Genomic DNA, 21,326 nt, shown 5'->3' on the forward strand with positions numbered 1-21,326 from the left:
CCAGGCTGTCTTTTGGGCAATGTTCTTAGTAAGTGTCGGTGAGTGAGTGATTTATCTTTCCAGAGTTTCTCTCTCTCCATGTGCAAAGGCAGACAAATTGTCTCTTGCAAGGGTCTGAAGCATCCAAATATGGGAACACTTACGAATGCTTTTCAAAATGAGATGAAGCCCCTCTCCATGTGGTGTTGGAGAAGGCACTTGATGTGGGGGCATTTGGTGGTAGGAAGTGCTTCAGACTGGAGCACTCCCCATGGATAGAATGTCCCTGAATAACACAGCAGAAGCCACATGGAGGGCCCGTGCAGTCTCATGACGCATAGAGGACTGTGGGACAAGTTTGTCCTCTCCTAAGAGAAAGAATGAGGTTTGAAATGCGAACTGTGACAGGACACCAAGCCTGTTCCTGGGAATCAGATCTGTGGCAGGATGGGGGAGACAGCTGCCAAAGTCCAGAGAGAGGCTGCACAAGCCTCCAGTGATATGGGAAGCAAAAGGTCTTTTCCGTATTTGGCCACATCTTGATGGTGGCCCTCCACATCAGAAATGCATTGCCCAATGGATCAGGAAACCATGCCAGGGCATTTTGTGAAAGATAAAACATGAGAGTTTTCAGTACAATGCTGAACCATACGTAGATGTTCACGTCTCTGTGCACGTTGGGCTGACTGTGCTTGCGGAATGTGAAGTGGGAAATATCTGAACGAACATTTTGTATTTATAGAAAATGACGAAGATGAGGATGAAGATGTTCAAGTTGAGGAGGCTGAGAAAGTGCAGAAATCATCTCCCCCCAGGTAACACTGAATACTCGGGAGCAAGTAATGGGTGGTAACACATGAAAATGTCTAGGAGGCACACCCTCTCTGGCATCTATGGTGGGCCAAAAGCCCGCATCCCCTTGGCCACAGTATGTGAAATTGAACCCAGCTTAGACACAGGGTGCGGCAGCTGTCGTGTTTCTCTACGTGTGCCAAGTGTCATGTCTGCACCGTACAGGGATAGCTGAGTCTTCATCCTCCTCAGCTCCTATCTGTCCAGTGCAATGAACACCAGCTGCTGTCTTCCTCTCTGGTTCCCATGGCAGGCATGATCTGTTGCAGAGAGAACAGGATTGCATGTTCCCTCTTAATGGGAACCTCCATTTTGCTTTCTGGGACCACTCTCTTAATGCCGCCTGTCAAAACCAGCTAGGACTCCCTGGGGTTCAATCCCTCTGTGTTTAATCTTCTGTCATCTCTGTCCCACCTGGCTCATCAGGGAGATGCAGAAGGCTGAAGAAAAGGAAGTCCCTGAGGACTCACTGGAGGAATGTGCCATCACTTGTTCAAATAGCCATGGCCCTTATGACTCCAACCAGCCACATAGGAAAACCAAATTCACATTTGAGGAAGACAAAGTCGACTCAACTCTCATTGGCTCATCCTCTCATGTTGAATGGGAGGATGCTGTACACATTATTCCAGGTAGCCTCTATTTTCCTTGTGTCTCATACCTCTCTCTAGGCTGAGGAAGATAAACTCTGAAGACAGGCTCTATAAACACAAATTGATTTGAATAAAAAACTATGATGGGTTTCTAAACAGATATCAGGGAGTTTTTTTGTCCTTCTCAGCTAATGTCATGCCTTTGTCTGCCAGTCCCCAGTATCAGGTTACTCAACCCCAGGCCAGTGTGACAATCTCATAGTCACCTGAGTGCAGGAGGTGCACAGGCAGTATCTGTCAGGCCTCCTAGCTTCAATTCAGTATCTCTTGTCATCTGTGATTAAGTCATCTGTACCTGAACAATGTCCATGGAGTTTCTATGCCTGTTTAAGGAAGCTGGCAGCCTTGCCTTTGTATTTGGAAATATTGTTCCCCAGGCTTCACTGCTCTCAGCTTTCATCTGGATCTCCTTTAAGTCAGCTTGCTTAGCTGCACAGTCACCCTGAAATCAGGACGGAAACTTTTCTTCTTTACTTTGCTGATATATTTCCATAAAGGAAGGCTGGACCCTGGTTTTCCACCCTGTCAATGCAATGGCTGATCTAATGTTTCTTTGTAGCATCGTGGATTTTTTTTTTTTTTTTTTTTTTTTGCGATGGAGTCTTGCTCTGTCACCCAGGCTGGAGTGCAGTGGCACCATCTTGGCTTGGTGCAACCTCTGCCTCCCAGGTTCAAGTGATTCTCCTGCCTCAGCCTCCTGAGTTGCTGGGACCACAGGTGCACAACATCACATCTGGCTAATTTTTGTATTTTTAGTAGAGACAGGGTTTCCCCATATTGGCCAGGGTAGTCCTGAACTCATGACCTCAAATGATTCACCTGTCTTGGCCTCCCAAATCACAGATTCTTTTTAAAGCAAGAGTTGTTCAAATTTATCTATCAGTCGTGTTTCATGTATAGATGCCTGTAAACATTTAATGTCCATGTTACCTGGTGATATAAGTCCGTATTGCAGCAACACTCTTAGAAAATTGTTTGACCAATTTTTGGAGATTTTTTTGGGGAAAAAATTTTGTTTAACTTTGACTCAGGTAGGGAATATGGCATTATGGTCTACACGTAGAGGGAGATTTTGGCCTGTGGATCTGGAAAGCAGGGTCATCTAATTCTCACCAAAGTTAATCTAGGACACCCTAGAATATTCCTGTCAGAATCCTTATTCTTGCACTGAGAATAGTTATGTCCTTGTGCTATGACTGGACAGTGATTTCTTCATATGTGAAGTATGAATTGCTTAATGTGACCTGCTTCTCTCAATTTATTTACAGAAAATGAAAGTGATGATGAGGAAGAGGAAGAAAAAGGGCCAGTGTCTCCCAGGTAATGTTGTGGAATTGTTGGCTGTTAATTCAATAGTGACATCTGGAGATTGTAGATTTAGGGAAAATGAGGAAGTGATGAATAGAACTATTTCTTCCATTCACCCAGCTACAAATTGTGCTGATTTACAATGTTGTATGTTATTTGTGGCACTTGTATTGGTTTTAATTTCATAGTCCTCTCAAGATAGGAACTTGCCATCAGATGAGCCAGGTGAACTAGCCAAACAGGGTTTTCTTGTTGATCTTTTGAAAAAACCAGCCCTGGATTCATTGATTTTTTGAAGGGTTTTTTGTGTCTCTATCTCCTTTAGTTCTGCTCTGATCTTAGTTACTTCTTGTCTTCTGCTAGCTTTTGAATTTGTTTGCTTTGCTTCTCTAGTTATTTTAATTGTGATGTTAGGGTGTCAATTTTAGATCTTTTCTGCTTTCTCTTGTGGGCATTTAGTGCTATAATTTTCCCTCTACACATTGCTTTAAATGTGTCCCAGAGATTCTGGTATGTTGTGTCTTTGTTCTCATTGGTTTCAAAGAACATCTTTATGTCAGCCTTCATTTTGTTATTTTCCCAGTAGTCATTCAGGTGCAGGTTGTTCAGTTTCCATGTAGTTGTGCGGTTTTGAGTGAGTTTCTTAATCCTGAGTTCTAATTTGATTGCACTGTGGTCTGATAGTTTGTTGTGATTTCCATTCTTTTACATTTGCTGACGAGTGCTTTACCTCCAACTATGTGGTCAATTTTGGAATAAATGTGATGTGGTGCTGAGAAGAATGTATATTCTGTTGATTTGGGGTGGAGAGTTCTGTAGATGTCTTTTAGGTCCGCTTGGTGGAGAGCTGAGTTCAAGTCCTGGATATCCTTGTTAAGCTTCTGTCTCATTGATCTGTCTAATATTGACAGTGGAGTGTTAAAGTCTCCCATGATGATTGTGTGGAGTCTAAATCTCTTTGTAGGTCTCTCAGGACTTGCTTTATGAATCTGGGTGCTCCTGTATAGGGTGCATATATATTTAGGATAGTTAACTCTTCTTGTTGAATTGATCCCTTTACCATTATGTAGTGGCCTTCTTTGTCTCTTTTGATCTTTGTTGGTTTAAAGTCTGTTTTATCAGAGACTAGGATTGCAACCCCTGCCTTTTTTTGTTTTCCATTTGCTTGGTAGATCTTCCTCCATCCCTTTATTTTGAGCCTATTTGTGTCTCTGCATGTGAGATGGGTTTCCTGAGTACAGCACACTGATGGGTCTTGACTCTTTATCCAATTTGCCATTCTGTGTTTTTTTAACTGGGGCATTTAGCCCATTTACATTTAAGGTTAATATTGTTATGTGTGAATTTGATCCTGTCGTTATGATGTTAGCTGGTTATTTCGCCCGTTAGTTGATGCAGTTTCTTCCTAGCGTCAATGGTCTTTACAGTTTGGCATGTTTTTGCAGTGGCTGGTACCGGTTGTTCCTTTCCATGTTTAGTGCTTCCTTTAGGAGCTCTTGTAAGGCAGGCCTGGTGGTGACAAAATCTCTCAGCATTTGCTTCTCTGCAAAGGATTTATTTCTCCTTCACTTATGAAGCTTTGTTTGGCTGGATATGAAATTCTGGGTTGAAAATTCTTTTCTTTAAGAATGTTGAAGACGCTGGAGAGGATGTGGAGAAATAGGAACACTTTTACACTGTTTTTGGGAGTGTAAACTAGTTCAACGATTGTGGAAGGCAGTGTGGCAATTCCTCAGGGATCTAGAACTAGAAATACCATTTGACCCAGCCATCCCATTACTGGGTATATACCCAAAGGATTATAAATCATGCTGCTGTAAAGACACATGCACACATATGTTTATTGTGGCACTATTCACAATAGCAAAGACTTGGAACCAAGCCAAATATCCAGCAATGAGAGACTGGATTGGTTGACCATACCTCAAAAGCTGTATTCTCAAGGTAACTGCAGGGAAACTTGAGCACATTTTTTGCAAAATTATTGAGGACATGCTTTTCATGATCACTGATCACTGTTTGTCCTGAGAGCACAAATACAGAGTGTCCTTTGACTCCCTCATCAGTGTGTCACCTGACGAATTCACTGAGCTCGTTCTCTCTGTGTGTGTGTGTCTATCTCTTTTGTTGTTTTCTACCTGGCCCTGTTCTATCCCAACATAAAGGCAATAATTTTTTACCTCATTAATGGATCTGTCCTTTTTCTTTTCAAACTCTTCCTTACGTTAGCCATGAAATCTAGCTGGGGCTGTGTGGTTTCTGATTCCCCCTGGCTTATTCTTTACTTTTTCCCACTTTTCCAGGCTCAGCAGGGAGCTGCTGGATGAGAAAGGGCCTGAAGTCTTGCAGGACTCACTGGATAGATGTTATTCAACTCCTTCCAGTTGTCTTGAACAGCCTGACTCCTGCCAGGCCTATGGAAGTTCGTTTTATGCATTGGAGGAAAAACATGTTGGCTTTTCTCTTGACGTGGGAGGTGAGTACCTTTCTATGAAGGTGATAAGGATCCACTGAGTCTTCCATATAAAGATCATATTCCTGCTCCAAGTGGCCATTACTGAGCTGAGAGATGTCATTGCTGCAGTGAGGACCTATAGGCACATGTAGGTTGAATGAAACTCTAGTTCTACCTGGAAGCCCAGACATGGGATGGGTCAGTGAGCATGGCTCTCTTCCTAGTCTCAGGCCATACCTGTGGCACTCTGATTCTACTCTCATGACATTGCACCTGGGCAGATGTGACAAATTCAGAGAACTATGATTTTGACTCAAGGGTTCGTAGATTTCCTTTTTCACTCTAATTTCAGTGTCTAAAGTCCTCACAACCATGAACAATCTGAGTATTTGATGAGACAGGGCTAAATATTGCAATTTTTCTCCTAGAAATCATTTGAGGGTATTTGCTTTAAATTGATTGGAAAAATATGGCATAACTGTTTGCACAAACTTGGGACAAATGATATTGGGATAACGATCTACTAGAATAGGGACATTTTACCCACAGTTTCTGGGAGAAAAACTGAGGAATTTCTATCATGACCAGCCTTCAGGCCTCCTGAAATATATCTCTCACAGTGTCCTATTCTTATGCTGAGGAGCCTGAGGTCCCTGTGTGAGGATTAGACAGTGGATTGTTATATGTGTAGGGGAATCAGCTTAATGTGTCTGTCCATGTCTGAATGTATTGCAGAAATTGAAAAGAAGGGGAAGGGGAAGAAAAGAAGGGGAAGAAGATCCAAACCCACCATGCCCCAGGTAACTTTCAGCAATTGTGGATGCTTAATTCTGTGTTAACACCTGGAGGCAACAGATTCAGGGAAACCAGAGTGTGTTTGATGTCACGTTTTCAACGAAGGCTGAATTACTCCTACTGTCATTGCTGTTGGTTTTCATTGCAGTAGATGTTGAGGTTTCCATTTCTTCCTCCCCTTATCATTTACTAACGTACCATAGGTTGACCATACTTCAAAAGCTGTACTCTCATGGCCACTGCATCGAATTTTGAGCATATTTTATGGAAAACTATTGAGCTCACTCTTTTCATGATCACAGTTTGCTGTGTGTCATGAGGGCACTAACTCAGAGTGTCCTTTTACTCCCTTACCAGTATGCCACCTGGCCAATTCACTAGCTCACTTTCTCTCTGTCTCTGTCTCTGTCTCTCTCTCTCTGTCTTTCTCTTTCATTGTTTTCTACCTGGCCCTGTTCTATCCCAACATAAAGGCAATAAATTTTTTTTTTTTTACCTCATTAATGGATCTATCCTTTTTCTTTTCTAGCCACTTCCTTATGTTACTTCTGAAATCTAGTGGGGCTCTGTGGTGTCTGATTTTCCCTGGCTGCTTCTTTAGTTTTGTCTCCTTTTCCAGGCTCAACGGCATGCTGATGGAAGTGGAAGAGCCTGAAGTCTTACAGGACTCACTGGATAGATGTTATTCGACTCCGTCAATGTACTTTGAACTACCTGACTCATTCCAGCACTACAGAAGTGTGTTTTACTCATTTGAGGAACAGCACATCAGCTTCGCCCTTTACGTGGACAATAGGTTTTTTACTTTGACGGCATTAATGGATCTATCCTTTTTCTTTTCTAACCACTTCCTTATGTTACTTCTGAAATCTAGTGGGGCTCTGTGGTGTCTGATTTTCCCTGGCTGCTTCTTTAGTTTTGTCTCCTTTTCCAGGCTCAACGGCGTGCTGATGGAAGTGGAAGAGCCTGAAGTCTTACAGGACTCACTGGATAGATGTTATTCAACTCCTTCAGGTTGTCTTGAACTGACTGACTCATGCCAGCCCTACAGAAGTGCCTTTTACGTATTGGAGCAACAGCGTGTTGGCTTGGCTGTTGACATGGATGGTGAGTACCTTTCTATGAAGGTGATAAGGATCCACTGAGTCTTCTGGTTAGGGTCATATTCCTACTGCAAGTGGCCCTTACTGAGCTGAGAGATGTCATTGCCACAGGGAGGACCTATAGGCACATGTAGGTTGAATGAAACTCTAGTTCCACTTGGAAGCCCAGACAAGGGATGGGTCAGTGAGCAAGGCTCTCTTCCTAGTCTCAGGCCATGCCTGTGGCGCCCTAATCCTACTCTCAAGATGTTGGATCTGGGCAGATGTGACGAATTCACACAACTCTGATTTTGTCTCAATTTTGTAGATCTTGTAGATTTCATCCTTCACTCTAATTTCAGCGTCTAAAATCCTCGCTACCATGAACAATCTGAGTATTTGATGAGACAGGGCTGAATAGTGCAGTTTTTCTCCTAGCAACCATTTGGGGGCATTTGCTGTAAATCGATTGGAAAAATATGGCATAACCATTTGCACAAACTTGGGACAAATGATATTGGGATAACAATCTACCAGAATAGGGAATTTTACCCACAGTTTCTGGGACAAAAACCAAGGACTCTCTATTGTGATCAGCCTTCAGGCCTCCTGAAGAATATCTCTCACAGTGTCCTATTCTCATGCTGAGGAGCCTGAAGTCCCTGTGTGAGGATTGGACAGTGGATTGTTATGTGTGTAGGAGAACCAGCTTAATATGTCTGTCCATGTCTGAACTTATTGCAGGAATTCAAAAGTACCAAGAAGTGGAAGAAGACCAAGACCCATCATGCCCCAGGTAACTTTGAGCAATTATGGATGCTTCATTCTGTGTTGAGACCTGGAGATGCCAGGTCCAGGGAAAACAAAGTGTGTTCAATTTCATGTTTTCAACGAAGGTTGAATTACTCCTACTGACATTGCTGTTGGTTTTCATTGCAGTAGATGTTTAGGTTTCCATTTCTTCCTCCCCTTATCATTTACTAACTTACTATAGGTTGACCATACCTCAAAGGCTGTATGGCAACTGCATGGAATCTTGAGCAAGTTTATGGAAAATTATTGAGCCCACTCTTTTCATGATCACTGTTCGCTGTGTGTCCCGAGGGCACTAACTCAGAGTGTCCTTTGACCCCTTCATCAGTGTGTCACCCGGCCAATTCGCTGAGCTCACTTTCTCCTCTCTCTCTCTCTCCCTCTCCCTGTCTTTCTCTTTCATTCTTTTCTACCTGGCCCTGGTCTATCCCAACATAAAGGCAATAATTCATTACCTCATTAATGGATCTGTCCTTTTTCTTTTTAAACAGTTCCTTATGTTAGCCATGAAATTTGGCTGGGGCTGTGTGGTTTCTGATTCCCCCCGGCTTATTCTTTACTTTTTCCTACTTTTCCAGGCTCAGCAGGGAGCTGCTGGATGAGAAAGGGCCTGAAGTCTTGCAGGACTCACTGGATAGATGTTATTCGACTCCTTCAGGTTATCTTGAATTGCCTGACTTAGGCCAGCCCTACAGCAGTGCTGTTTACTCATTGGAGGAACAGTACCTTGGCTTGGCTCTTGACGTGGACAGTGAGTACCTTACTATGAAGGTGATAAGCCTCCACCTGGTCTTCCAGATAGGGGTGATATTCCTGTTCCAAGTGGCCCTTACTGACCCGAGAGATGTCATTGCCGCAGGCAGGACCTATGGGCGCATATAGGTTGTAATGAAACTGTAGTCTCAGTTGGAAGCCTAGACATGAAATGGGTCAGTGAGCAAGGCTCTATTCCTAGTCTCCAGCCATGCCTGTGGCAACCTGAGCCCGCTCTCAGCACATTGGACCCAGGCAGATGTAAAAAATTCACAGAACTATGATTTGGACTCAAGGGTTTGTAGATTTCCTCCTTCATTCTAATTTCAGTGTCTAAAATTCTTGCATCCATGAACGAGCTGGGCATTTGATGAGACAGGGCTGAATACTGCAGTTTTCCTCCTAGAAATCATCTGGGGCATATTCTTTGAACTGATGGGAACAATAAGGCATAACTGTTTGCACAAACTTGGGATAAATGATTTTGGGATAACGATCTACCAGAATAGGGATATTTCACCCTTGGTTCTGAGATGCAAACCAAAGAATATCATGACCAGCTTTCAGGCCTCCTGAAGTATATCTCTCACATTGTCCTGTTGTCATGCTGAGGAGCCTGAGATCCCTGTGTGGGGGTTAGGCAGTGGACTGTTATGGGTGTAGGTGAATTGGCTTATTTTGTCTGTCCCTGTCTGAATGTATTGCAGGAATTAAAAAGGACCAAGAAGAGGAAGAAGACCAAGGCCCACCATGCCCCAGGTAACTGAGCAATTGTGAACAGCTACTTCTGTGTTGACATCTGGAGACTCCTGGTTCAGGGAAAACAGAGCGGGCTGATGTTATCGATTACATCTTTTCAACCAAGCCTGAATTATTCCTAGTAACATTGCTGTTGGTTTTCATTGCAGTAGATATTTAGGTTTCCATTTCTTCCTCCCCTTATCATTTACTAACCTACTGTAGGTGGACCAGACTTCAAAAACTGTATTCTCGTGGTGACTGCATGGAAACTTGAGCACATTTTATGGAAAATTATTGAGCACAGTCTTTTAATGATCACTGTATGCTGTGTGTCCTGAGGGCACTAACTCAGAGTGTCCTGTTACTCCCTCATCAGTGTGTCACCTGGACAATTCACTGAGCTCGTTCTCTCTGTGTGTGTGTGTGTGTCTGTGTGTGTGTGTGTGTCTATCTTTCTCTTTCATTCTTTTCCATTTGGCCCTGTTCTGTCCCAACATGAAGGCAATAATTTGTTACCTCATTAATGGATCTATCCTTTTACTTTTTTAACCACTTCCTTATGCTACCCATGAAACCTAGTTGGGGCTCTGTTGTGTCTGATTTCCCCTGGCTTATTCTTTACTTTTTCCTCCTTTTCCAGGCTCAGCAGGGAGCTGCTGGATGAGAAAGGGCCTGAAGTCTTGCAGGACTCACTGGATAGATGTTATTCAACTCCTTCCAGTTGTCTTGAACAGCCTGACTCCTGCCAGGCCTATGGAAGTTCGTTTTATGCATTGGAGGAAAAACATGTTGGCTTTTCTCTTGACGTGGGAGGTGAGTACCTTTCTATGAAGGTGATAAGGATCCACTGAGTCTTCCATATAAAGATCATATTCCTGCTCCAAGTGGCCATTACTGAGCTGAGAGATGTCATTGCTGCAGTGAGGACCTATAGGCACATGTAGGTTGAATTAAACTCTAGTTCTACCTGGAAGCCCAGACATGGGATGGGTCAGTGAGCATGGCTCTCTTCCTAGTCTCAGGCCATACCTGTGGCACTCTGATTCTACTCTCATGACATTGCACCTGGGCAGTTGTGACAAATTCAGAGAACTATGATTTTGACTCAAGGGTTTGTAGATTTCCTTTTTGACTCTAATTTCAGTGTCTAAAGTCCTCACAACCATGAACAATCTGAGTATTTGATGAGACAGGGCTAAATATTGCAATTTTTCTCCTAGAAATCATTTGAGGGTATTTGCTTTAAATTGATTGGAAAAATATGGCGTAACTGTTTGCACAAACTTGGGACAAATGATATTGGGATAACGATCTACTAGAATAGGGACATTTTACCCACAGTTTCTGGGAGAAAAACCGAGGAATTTCTATCATGACCAGCCTTCAGGCCTCCTGAAATATATCTCTCACAGTGTCCTATTCTTATGCTGAGGAGCCTGAGGTCCCTGTGTGAGGATTAGACAGTGGATTGTTATATGTGTAGGGGAATCAGCTTAATGTATCTGTCCATGTCTGAATGTATTGCAGAAATTGAAAAGGGGAAGGGGAAGAAAAGAAGGGGAAGAAGATCAAAGAAGAAAAGAAGAAGGGGAAGAAAAGAAGGGGAAGAAGATCCAAACCCACCATGCCCCAGGTAACTTTCAGCAATTGTGGATGCTTAATTCTGTGTTAACACCTGGAGGCAACAGATTCAGGGAAACCAGAGTGTGTTTGATGTCACGTTTTCAACGAAGGCTGAATTACTCCTACTGTCATTGCTGTTGGTTTTCATTGCAGTAGATGTTGAGGTTTCCATTTCTTCCTCCCCTTATCATTTACTAACGTACCATAGGTTGACCATACTTCAAAAGCTGTACTCTCATGGCCACTGCGTCGAATTTTGAGCATATTTTATGGAAAACTATTGAGCTCACTCTTTTCATGATCACAGTTTGCTGTGTGTCATGAGGGCACTAACTCAGAGTGTCCTTTTACTCCCTTACCAGTATGCCACCTGGCCAATTCACTAGCTCACTTTCTCTCTGTCTCTGTCTCTGTCTCTCTCTCTCTGTCTTTCTCTTTCATTGTTTTCTACCTGGCCCTGTTCTATCCCAACATAAAGGCAATAAATTTTTTTTTTTTTTACCTCATTAATGGATCTATCCTTTTTCTTTTCTAACCACTTCCTTATGTTACTTCTGAAATCTAGTGGGGCTCTGTGGTGTCTGATTTTCCCTGGCTGCTTCTTTAGTTTTGTCTCCTTTTCCAGGCTCAACGGCGTGCTGATGGAAGTGGAAGAGCCTGAAGTCTTACAGGACTCACTGGATAGATGTTATTCGACTCCGTCAATGTACTTTGAACTACCTGACTCATTCCAGCACTACAGAAGTGTGTTTTACTCATTTGAGGAAGAGCACATCAACTTCGCCCTTTACGTGGACAATAGGTTTTTTACTTTGACGGTGACAAGTCTCCACCTGGTGTTCCAGATGGAAGTCATATTCCCACAATAAACAGCCCTTACTAAGCTGAGAGATGTCATTCCTGCAGGCAGGACCTATAGGCACGTGAAGATTTGAATGAAAGTACAGTTCCATTTGGAAGCCCAGACATAGGATGGGTCAGTGGGCATGGCTCTATTCCTATTCTCAAACCATGCCATTGGCAACCTGTGCTCAGTCTGAAGACAATGGACCCACGTTAGGTGTGACACATTCACATAACTGTGCAGCACATGCCAGGAGTGATCAGTCAGACATTTTAATTTGAACCACATATCTCTGGGTAGCTACAAAATTCCTCAGGGATTTCATTTTGCAGGCATGTCTCTGAGCTTCTATACCTGCTCAATGTCAGTGTCATCTTTGTGTTTAGCTCATCCAAAATTGTTACCCTGGTTTCAATGAACCTAACCTCATTCTTTGTGTCTTCAGTGTTGGCTTGTTTTAGCTGATCCATCTGTAACACAGGAGGGATCCTTGGCTGAGGATTGTATTTCAGAACCACCAACTGCTCTTGACAATTGTTAACCCGCTAGGCTCCTTTGGTTAGAGAAGCCACAGTCCTTCAGCCTCCAATTGGTGTCAGTACTTAGGAAGACCACAGCTAGATGGACAAACAGCATTGGGAGGCCTTAGCCCTGCTCCTCTCAATTCCATCCTGTAGAGAACAGGAGTCAGGAGCCGCTGGCAGGAGACAGCATGTCACCCAGGACTCTGCCGGTGCAGAATATGAACAATGCCATGTTCTTGCAGAAAACGCTTAGCCTGAGTTTCATAGGAGGTAATCACCAGACAACTGCAGAATGTAGAACACTGAGCAGCACAACTGACCTGTCTCCTTCACATAGTCCATATCACCACAAATCACACAACAAAAAGGAGAAGAGATATTTTGGGTTCGAAAAAAGTAAAAAGATAATGTAGCTGCATTTCTTTTTTTTTTTTCTTTTTTTAAATTTTTATTTTTTTATTTTTTATTGATCATTCTTGGGTGTTTCTCGCAGAGGGGGATTTGGCAGGGTCACAGGACAATAGTGGAGGGAAGGTCAGCAGATAAACAAGTGAACAAAGTTCTCTGGTTTTCCTAGGCAGAGGACCCTGCGGCCTTCCGCAGTGTTTGTGTCCCTGGGTACTTGAGATTAGGGAGTGGTGATGACTCTTAACGAACATGCTGCCTTCAAGCATCTGTTTAACAAAGCACATCTTGCACCGCCCTTAATCCATTCAACCCTGAGTGGATACAGCACATGTTTCAGAGAGCACAGGGTTGGGGGTAAGGTCACAGATCAACAGGATCCCAAGGCAGAATTTTTCTCAGTACAGAACAAAATGAAAAGTCTCCCATGTCTACCTCTCTCTACACAGACATGGCAACCATCCGATTTCTCAATCCTTTCCCCACCTTTCCCCCCTTTCTATTCCACAAAACCGCCATTGTCTTCATGGCCCGTTCTCAATGAGCTGTTGGGTACACCTCCCAGATGGGGTGGTGGCCGGGCAGAGGAGCTCCTCACTTCCCAGTAGGGGCGGCCGGGCAGAGGCGCCCCTCACCTCCCGGACAGGGCAGCTGGCCGGGCGGGGGGCTGACCCCCTCACCTCCCTCCTGGACGGGGCGGCTGGCCAGGCAGAGGGGCTCCTCACTTCCCGGTAGGGGCGGCCGGGCAGAGGCGCCCCTCACCTCCCGGACGGGGCGGCTGGCCAGGCGGGGGGCTAACCCCCCCACCTCCCTCCCAGACGGGGCAGCTGGCCGGGCGGGGGGCTGACCCCCCCCCACCTCCCTCCCGGACAGAGCGGCTGGCCGGGCAGAGGGGCTCCTCACTTCCCAGTAGGGGCGGCCGGGCAGAGGCGCCCCTCACCTCCCGGACAGGGCGGCTGGCCGGGCAGGGGGCTGACCCCCCCACCTCCCTCCCGGACGGGGCGGCTGGCCAGGTGGGGGCTGACCCCCCCACCTCCCTCCCGGATGGGGCGGCTGGCCGGGCTGGGGGCTGACCCCCGCACCTCCCTCCCGGATGGGGCGGCTGGCCGGGCAGAGGGGCTTCTCACTTCCCGGTAGGGGCGGCCGGGCAGAGGCGCCCCTCACCTCCCGGACGGGGCGGCTGGCCGGGCGGGGGGCTGACCCTCACACCTCCCTCCCGGACGGGGTGGCTGGCCGGGCGGGGGGCTGAGCCCCCCACCTCCCTCCCAGACGGGGCGGCTGGCCGGGCGGGGGGCTGACCCCCCCACCTCCCTCCCGGACGGGGCGGCTGGCCGGGTGGGGGGCTGACCCCCCCACCTCCCTCCCGGACGGGGCGGCTGGCCGGGCAGAGGGGCTCATTCCCAGTAGGGGCGGCCGGGCAGAGGCGCCCCTCACCTCCCGGACGGGGTGGCTGGCCAGGCGGGGGGCTGACCCCCCCACCTCCCTCCCGGACGGGGTGGCTGGCCGGGCAGAGGGGCTCCTCACTTCCCGGTAGGGGCGGCCGGGCAGAGGCGCCCCTCACCTCCCGTACGGGGCGGCTGGCTGGGCGGGGGGCTGACCCCCCCACCTCCCTCCCGGACGGAGCGGCTGGCTGGGCAGAGGGGCTCCTCACTTCCCAGTAGGGGCGGCCGGGCAGAGGCGCCCCTCACCTCCCGGATGGGGCGGCTGGCCGGGCGGGGGGCTGATCCCCCCACCTCCCTCCTGGACAGGGTGGCTGGCCGGGCGGGGGGCTGACCCCCCCACCTCCCTCCCGGACGAGGAGGGAGGACCCTCCTCACTTCTCAGACGGGGTGTCTGCCGGGTGTAGGGGCTCCTCACTTCCCAGACGGGGCGGCTGGGCAGAGACGCTCCTCACATCCCGAACGGGGCGGCAGGGCAGAGGTGCTCCCCACATCTCAGACGATGGGCGGCCGGGCAGAGACGCTCCTCACTTCCCAGATGTGATGGCGGCCAGGAAGAGGTGCTCCTCACTTCCTAGATGGGATGGCGGCCGGGCAGAGACGCTCCTCACTTTCCAGACTGGGCAGCCAGGCAGAGGGGCTCCTCACATCCCAGACGATGGGCGGTCAGGCGGAGACGCTCCTCACTTCCCAGACGGGGTGGCTGCCAGGCAGAGCCTGCAATCTCGGCACTTAGGGAGGCCAAGGCAGGCGGCTGGGAGGTGGTTGTAGCGAGCCGAGATCACGCCACTGCACTCCAGGCTGGGCGCCATTGAGCACTGAGTTAACGAGACTCCGTCTGCAATCCCGGCACCTCGGGAGGCCGAGGCTGGCCTGCTGCATTTCTTTAGTTATTTTGAACCCCAAATATTTCCTCATCTTTTTGTTGTTGTCATGGATGGTGGTGACATGGACTTGTTTATAGAGGACAGGTCAGGTGTCTGGCTCAATGATCTACATTCTGAAGTTGTCTGAAAATGTCTTCATGATTAAATTCAGCCTAAACGTTTTGCCGGGAACACTGCAGAGACAATGCTGTGAGTTTCCAACCTCAGCCCATCTGCGGGCAGAGAAGGTCTAGTTTGTCCAGCACCATTATGATATCAGGACTTGTTACTTGGTTAAGGAGGGGTCTAGGAGATCTGTCCCTTTTAGAGACACCTTACTTATAATGAAGTACTTGGGAAAGCGGTTTTCAAGAGTATAAATATCCTGTATTCTAATGATCATCCTCTAAACATTTTATCATTTATTAATCCTCCCTGTGTCTATTATTATATTCATATCTCTACACTGCAAATTTTGGGTCTCAATTTTTACTGTGCCTTTGTTTTTACTAGTGTCTGCTGTTGCAAAAGGAAGAAAACATTCTCTGCCTGAGTTTTAATTTTTGTCCAAAGTTAATTTTAATCTATACAATTAAAATCTTTTGCCTATCACTCTGGACTTTTGGATTGTTTTTTACATTCAGTGTTATAATATTTGATTATGCTGATTGGTTTTAGTGGGTACTGATGCGAATTAATAAAAACATTTCATTTCCATGTTTATTTTCTAATCTCTTCCACATTGTAGGCTATGTTTACCATACGTAGCAGAATGTATTTACATTTCTTGGTTCTAGTCATTTGTATTCTTCGTGAGTGTGATTGTGTGTGTGTGTGTGTGTGTCTGTGTCTGTGTGTGTGTCTGTGTGTGCCTTTGGCATTTAGGAAGGGTTGTATAGCTCATGTTAAATATTGCACTAAAAATGTTTTTGATGGTTTTCCTTCCTTTGAACTAGACACACTTCTAATATTTGGTTTATAGTTTTAAATTATAACTTTCAGCATCAAATATTTCCATACAACAGTCAATTACATGATGCGTTTTCTTTTTCCTACCTCCTTTACCTGCCACTTCTCATAATAGTATTTGAACCTAAACATATACCGGTGACATTCTGTGATTATCATCTTGCCCCTACCTTGGTTTTGGTTTTTGGTGCAGTTCCACGCTCTTGGTGTCTTTGGGACACCAAGAGCCTGGAACTGCAGGGCACCAGCTGGTAAGAATTAGGCTTTTTTGGCCGGGCGCGGTGGCTTATGCCTGTAATCCCAGCACTTTGCGAGGCCAAGGCGGGCGGATCACGAGGTCAGGAAATCGAGACCATCCTGGCTAACACGGTAAAACCCCATCTCTACTAAAAATAAAAAAAATTAGCCGGGCGTGGTGGCAGGCGCCTGTAGTCCCAGCTACTCGGGAGGCTGAGGCAGGAGAATGGCCTGAACCCGGGAGGCAGAGCTTGCAGTGAGCCGAGATCGCGCCACTGCACTCCAGCCTGGGCGACAGAGAGAGACTCCGTCTCAAAAAAAAAAAAAAAAAAAAAAAAAAAAAAAAAAAAAAAAAGAATTAGGCTTTTTTTTTCCCCTAAGGGTTAACAACAACAAACCAGCCCTTTGGAAAAACTTGCTTCACCACTGTTATCAACCAACGGCCTGATGCTTTCCCTCAGTTTTGTGATTTTGACAAAACAAGCAAGCAGCATTCCCTCCGGATAAGAGACCACCGACCTAGGAATGATTCTGGCCAAACTAGAGAAGATGCACAGTGAGGGTTTTCATGTCCTCTGCTTCAGCTTTTGATGTCAGAGGGCCACAAACTCCACTCTCAGATAATTGCTAATGCCACCATTTTATGAACATGGGCCCCATGGAGAGGCACGAAGCTCAATTGCACTTCTGCACATTTTTCCTCCTATAAATATTGCTATTGGAATATTATTTGGTACGGCTCCCGTGAAAGATACATTTGCAGAATGTACTCAAATTAGAAGCATCATGTAAACCCTATAATGTAGCAATAGTGCATCAACTTCCCTACACTATAGAAATATCTGCGGTGTAGACATTTCCACAATGACCAAAGATATGTGTACAAGAAAGGTGGCTGCAGCATTCTTTGTAATCCTAAAACAATGAAACCTACCTCATCTCTAAAACTTTATTTTATTTTATTTTTTTTGAGATGGAGTCTGGCTCTGTTGCCCAGGCGGGAGTGTAGCGGTGCAGCCTCCACTGCAGCCTCCACCTCCCAGGTTCAAATGATTCTCCTGCCTCAGAATCCCAAGTACCTGGGATTACAGGCACTTGCCACCATGCCTGGCTAACAAAAACATTTTGAAAAGGGTTAAATAAATCATGCACAAAGTGAGGAAAAATACTCTTCAAAAATGATGGAGAGGATCACTATGATGATGAATGATTCCACTGGTCACATTATTGATAGAGCAATCAGTAAATCCAGGCACATCCTCGGGATATTACTGACCTCCTATTATTAAAATATGAAAAAATGGAGGCATGTAAATTACTCGTTTAAGCGTATAACGGACTGAATTAGAATTTTATCACACCAGAAGTGGGTTCCTAGGTCTCTGTTTCAGGATTCCTGAGTTACACACGTATAAACCCAGGATTTCAGGAGATACCCGGTTAAGAATCCGGTCGGGGAGGTGGGCTGGCCCTTGACATGGATAAGTCACAAATTAGTGGCTTAGGACTCCAGGAAGATAAAATCTTCCCCATTTATCTAGTGATTGACAATGCATGAATACTTTAAAAGCTTGAACAAGCGTCCCTGGGTGGGCTCGAACCACCAACCTTTCGGTTAACAGCCGAACGCGCTAACCAATTGCGCCACAGAGACAGGTACTGTCAGTTCTACTGGGCGCTATAGGAAGGGCGCACGCACGAAACTTCCTCCGTCCCTTGCATCCTCAGGGCCCGCCCGGCAGGACGACTGAGCAAGGCCTTGGAAGACCGGAGAGATTGGAGCGGTAAGTCGCGCTGGTCACGTTGGACACCTGCGCGTTGGGAGATTCTGGAGCCGGAAGGATAGCCGAATGGCCTTCGCCCGCCCTGCCCCTCGCCTGCTTCAGAAACCCCCGGAAACGCCCCGGTTGAGACCCCGGCCCGAGCCGCCTGGGGGCCCTAGGGAGGCTGAACGCCCGGTGGCTCCCGGGATGGCTCTTCCCGTTCTTTGCGCCGCCTTCACCCAGTGAGGGAGCCTGTGCCCTCCCTGCCCAGTCGCTTTTGGGGCCGCTGCGGAGCTTCCGCTGCCATCTTCGGATCCTGTGTTCCGCACGGGGGCTCCACCAGGGCAGGGATCGTGGTGAGGGTGGCTCGTGGGTCCCCCTCGCGGGGAGCAGGGTCTGGCACTCACCAGGGCGCAGGACTAGGACTTGTCGAATGAATCCATCCTTTTAGCTTTTAGTCCTTTGAAGAGTCTTGAGAATGGAAATCATGAGACATTTTTCCATGGGGAAGTTCCTTTTACAAAGCATTTATTTACGTTGACTTCTTGGCACCCCGCGGGGCGGCAACGGGCAGGGCCTCCAGTGCACCTTTTGCGCGGTGCAGCCGCGGGGGCTCAGCTGGGCGGTGGTCGGGTCCTGAGGCCGGAGGGCGGGAGCAGGGGAAGGGAAAAGCAAAAGCGGGGAAAGAAGCCGGGGAGCGGTGGACCAGACGTCCAGACCTCCTGAAAGGCTGGCGGGGAGGCACAGGCGGGATCTTCCGGAGGTGAGAATTTTTTTTTATTATAGCAGAATGGGGAGGAATTGAGGGGAAAATGGAGATAGCACCTGAAAGAGCCCCAAACGCCAGAACCTGTAGCTCCCCAAGAATAAGATCTTCCAGAAGAACTAGACCCAAAACTAGCCGTTGGGGAACACCGAAATCCTTGGAGGAGCAACATCCGCATGACCCTCTGTGTTCCTTTAGGCAAAAGGACTTGCTTCCATTGTTTGTTCAATTGTTTGTGTTTGTTAAATAAATAAAACGATTTTCATGTATCTTTGAAATTACTTTGGCGCTACTATTTTATGATTACAAATAATGCGGCAGTGATCATTCTTGTACACTTCTCATTGGCCATTTGTGTATTTCTATAGGGTAGAGGCCTGGAGAGCAGTTGCTCCAGCATAGGGATTACACAGTTTTTGTTTGTTTGTTTGTTTATTTATTTATTTATTTTTGAGACAGAGTCTCGCTCTGTCACCCAGGCTGGAGTGCAGTGGCGCCATCTCAGCTCTCACTGCAACCTCCGCCTCCCGGGTTCAAGCGAATCTCCTGCTTCAGCCTCCCAAGTAGCTGAGATTACAGGTCCGTGCGAGCCACCACATCGGGCTAATTTTTGTATTTTTAGTAGAGACGGGGTTTCACCGTTTTGGCCAGGCCGGTCTCAAACTCCTGACCTCAAGTGATCTGCCTGCCTTGGCCTCTCAAAGAGCTGGGATTACAGGCATGAGCCACCGCACCCAGCGATTACATGTTTTTTTTTTTTTATATATCATTCTATTTTCTTTCCTTATTTGGCTTATTAGCTGTAACTCTTTCTTTTGTTATGTCAGTGATGGCTTTAGGGTCCCTAGAATACATCTTTATCCGTCTGCCATCAAGTGACATTATACCTCCCCTTCTGGCCTTTATGCTAGTGTTGTCAGGGAATTTGATTTTGGACATGTTATAAACCCCAACATCCAAGTACGTACATAGCGATTTTCAGTCGTCTCCGTTTCTTTGTGTAGGTTCAGATTTCTGTTTGGTATCCTTATCCTTAGGCCTGGAGGACTCCTTTAATATTTCTTGTAGTGTGGTTCGGTGAATACTGTCATTTTTTTGTATGTCTTTAAATGTCCTGATTTCAGTCACATTTTTGAAAGATATTTCAATTTGGCATAGAATTCTAGAATAACTTTTTTTCTCTCAGTACTTTAGGATGTTGCCACTTTGACGCTTTGTCATGGACATATCTTTCCTGTTTTTGTAAACTTGGCATAAAGTGGGTTTCCTGTACTTGTTATATGATTTTTGGATTGTGTATTCAAATTAAAAGTATTAAATTAAAATTAAAATGGCCTGGGCGAGGTGGCTCACACCTGTAATCCCAGCACTTTGGGAAGGGGAGGCAGAGGATCGCTTGAGACCCAGAGTTGGAGACCACCCTGGGCAAGATAGCAAGACCCTGTGTGTGTGTGTGTGTGTGTGTGTGTATATACACATAAATATGTATATATATTATATGAATGTATGTATATATAAGTCCTACAGTCACCTTAAGTTCCACCAACAGTGCGCTTAAAGTAAAATGTGCCCAACCTGAGGGTCAAACCTACCTGCTGGCACGCAATTTGTGTTTGTGAGACAATCTCAACAGCATTTGCTTTTTCTAGAATAGTGTTTTTCCTGTTTTCCTCACATGTGAAAGTCTTCAGTGCAAAACCTGTCAGAATTCATTTCCCTTGCTAAAATGTTTTAAAATAACTCTTACTTCAAGTAAGTGCATTAAAAATAAACTTCTCAGTTGCATCCCTGGAATCCATGGAAAGTCCAGGAGAGACAATCAAGTGCTACAGGATCAAGCCCAAACAGAACAGGACTAGGCATGGCTTCCTCACTAGGAGCCAGGCCAAAGTCATCTCCTTTGGTCTCCAGTGGAGGCCAGAACTCGGTTCACCTGCAACGGGAGGACCTGGCCCAGAAGAGGTGGCCTTCATCTTCATGGTGCCTTCAGACAGGAAATCTAGGATTTCTTTTCTTCTCTTTGATCTACTTCCAACTCTCCCTATTTATTTATTTATTTATTTATTTATTTATTTGAGACAGAGTCTTGCTCTGTTGCCCAGGCTAGAGTGCAGCGGGGCAGTCTCAGCTCACTGCAACCTCCGCCTCCTGGGTTCTAGAGATTCTCCTGCCTCAGCCTCCTGAGTAGCTGGGATTACAGGCGCCCGTCACCGCGCCCGGCTACTTGTTGTATTTTTAGTAGAGACAGGGTTTCACCATCTTGGCCAGGCTGGTCCCGAACTCGTGACTTCGTGATCCACCCACCTCAGCCTCCCAAAGTGCTGGGATTACAGGCGTAAGCCACCGCATCTGGCCCTCCCTTTCTATTTCTTCAAGACCTTTTTCGGATCCCTCCTGCGCAGGACCTAAACGGGCGGTGCCCTTACCCACTGGTCCCTCCCGGCCTGGTGTCTTCGGAG

At 46.5% G+C, this 21,326-nt stretch overlaps 1 protein-coding gene, 1 long non-coding RNA gene and 1 other non-coding gene across 5 annotated transcripts in view; 2 read left to right on the forward strand and 1 right to left on the reverse strand.

The window, feature by feature from the left end:
• LOC129137479 (neuroblastoma breakpoint family member 26) overlaps window positions 1–12,336 on the forward strand; it is a 36,215-nt gene extending 23,879 nt beyond the window's left edge. For 2 of the 3 annotated variants that reach the window (XM_063815113.1, XM_054669605.2), the window contains exons 5-17: window positions 722–794; window positions 1,258–1,463; window positions 2,753–2,804; window positions 5,096–5,268; window positions 5,983–6,047; window positions 6,662–6,838; window positions 6,977–7,149; window positions 7,869–7,920; window positions 8,516–8,688; window positions 9,398–9,449; window positions 10,072–10,244; window positions 10,959–11,064; window positions 11,680–12,336. In XM_063815113.1, the coding sequence (XP_063671183.1) occupies window positions 722–794; window positions 1,258–1,463; window positions 2,753–2,804; window positions 5,096–5,268; window positions 5,983–6,047; window positions 6,662–6,838; window positions 6,977–7,149; window positions 7,869–7,920; window positions 8,516–8,688; window positions 9,398–9,449; window positions 10,072–10,244; window positions 10,959–11,064; window positions 11,680–11,923 (1,719 nt within the window). In that variant the 3' untranslated portion in view covers window positions 11,924–12,336. Of the gene's footprint in view, window positions 1–721; window positions 795–1,257; window positions 1,464–2,752; window positions 2,805–5,095; window positions 5,269–5,982; window positions 6,048–6,661; window positions 7,150–7,868; window positions 7,921–8,515; window positions 8,689–9,397; window positions 9,450–10,071; window positions 10,245–10,958; window positions 11,065–11,679 lie in introns of all 3 variants that reach the window. The other variant, XM_054669600.1, reaches the window with a different exon arrangement.
• Window positions 12,337–17,501: 5,165 nt separating this feature from the next.
• On the forward strand, window positions 17,502–19,145 carry LOC112208399 (uncharacterized). The gene is made up of 2 exons (XR_002942864.2): window positions 17,502–18,122; window positions 18,888–19,145. It is a non-coding gene; the product is annotated as an uncharacterized LOC112208399 (long non-coding RNA).
• TRNAN-GUU (transfer RNA asparagine (anticodon GUU)) lies at window positions 17,919–17,992 on the reverse strand. The gene has a single exon. It is a non-coding gene; the product is annotated as a tRNA-Asn (tRNA).
• Window positions 19,146–21,326: the final 2,181 nt, after the last annotated feature.

The sequence above is a fragment of the Pan troglodytes genome, chromosome 1, assembly GCF_028858775.2.
Source record: "Pan troglodytes isolate AG18354 chromosome 1, NHGRI_mPanTro3-v2.0_pri, whole genome shotgun sequence".
Lineage (NCBI taxonomy): Eukaryota > Metazoa > Chordata > Mammalia > Primates > Hominidae > Pan > Pan troglodytes.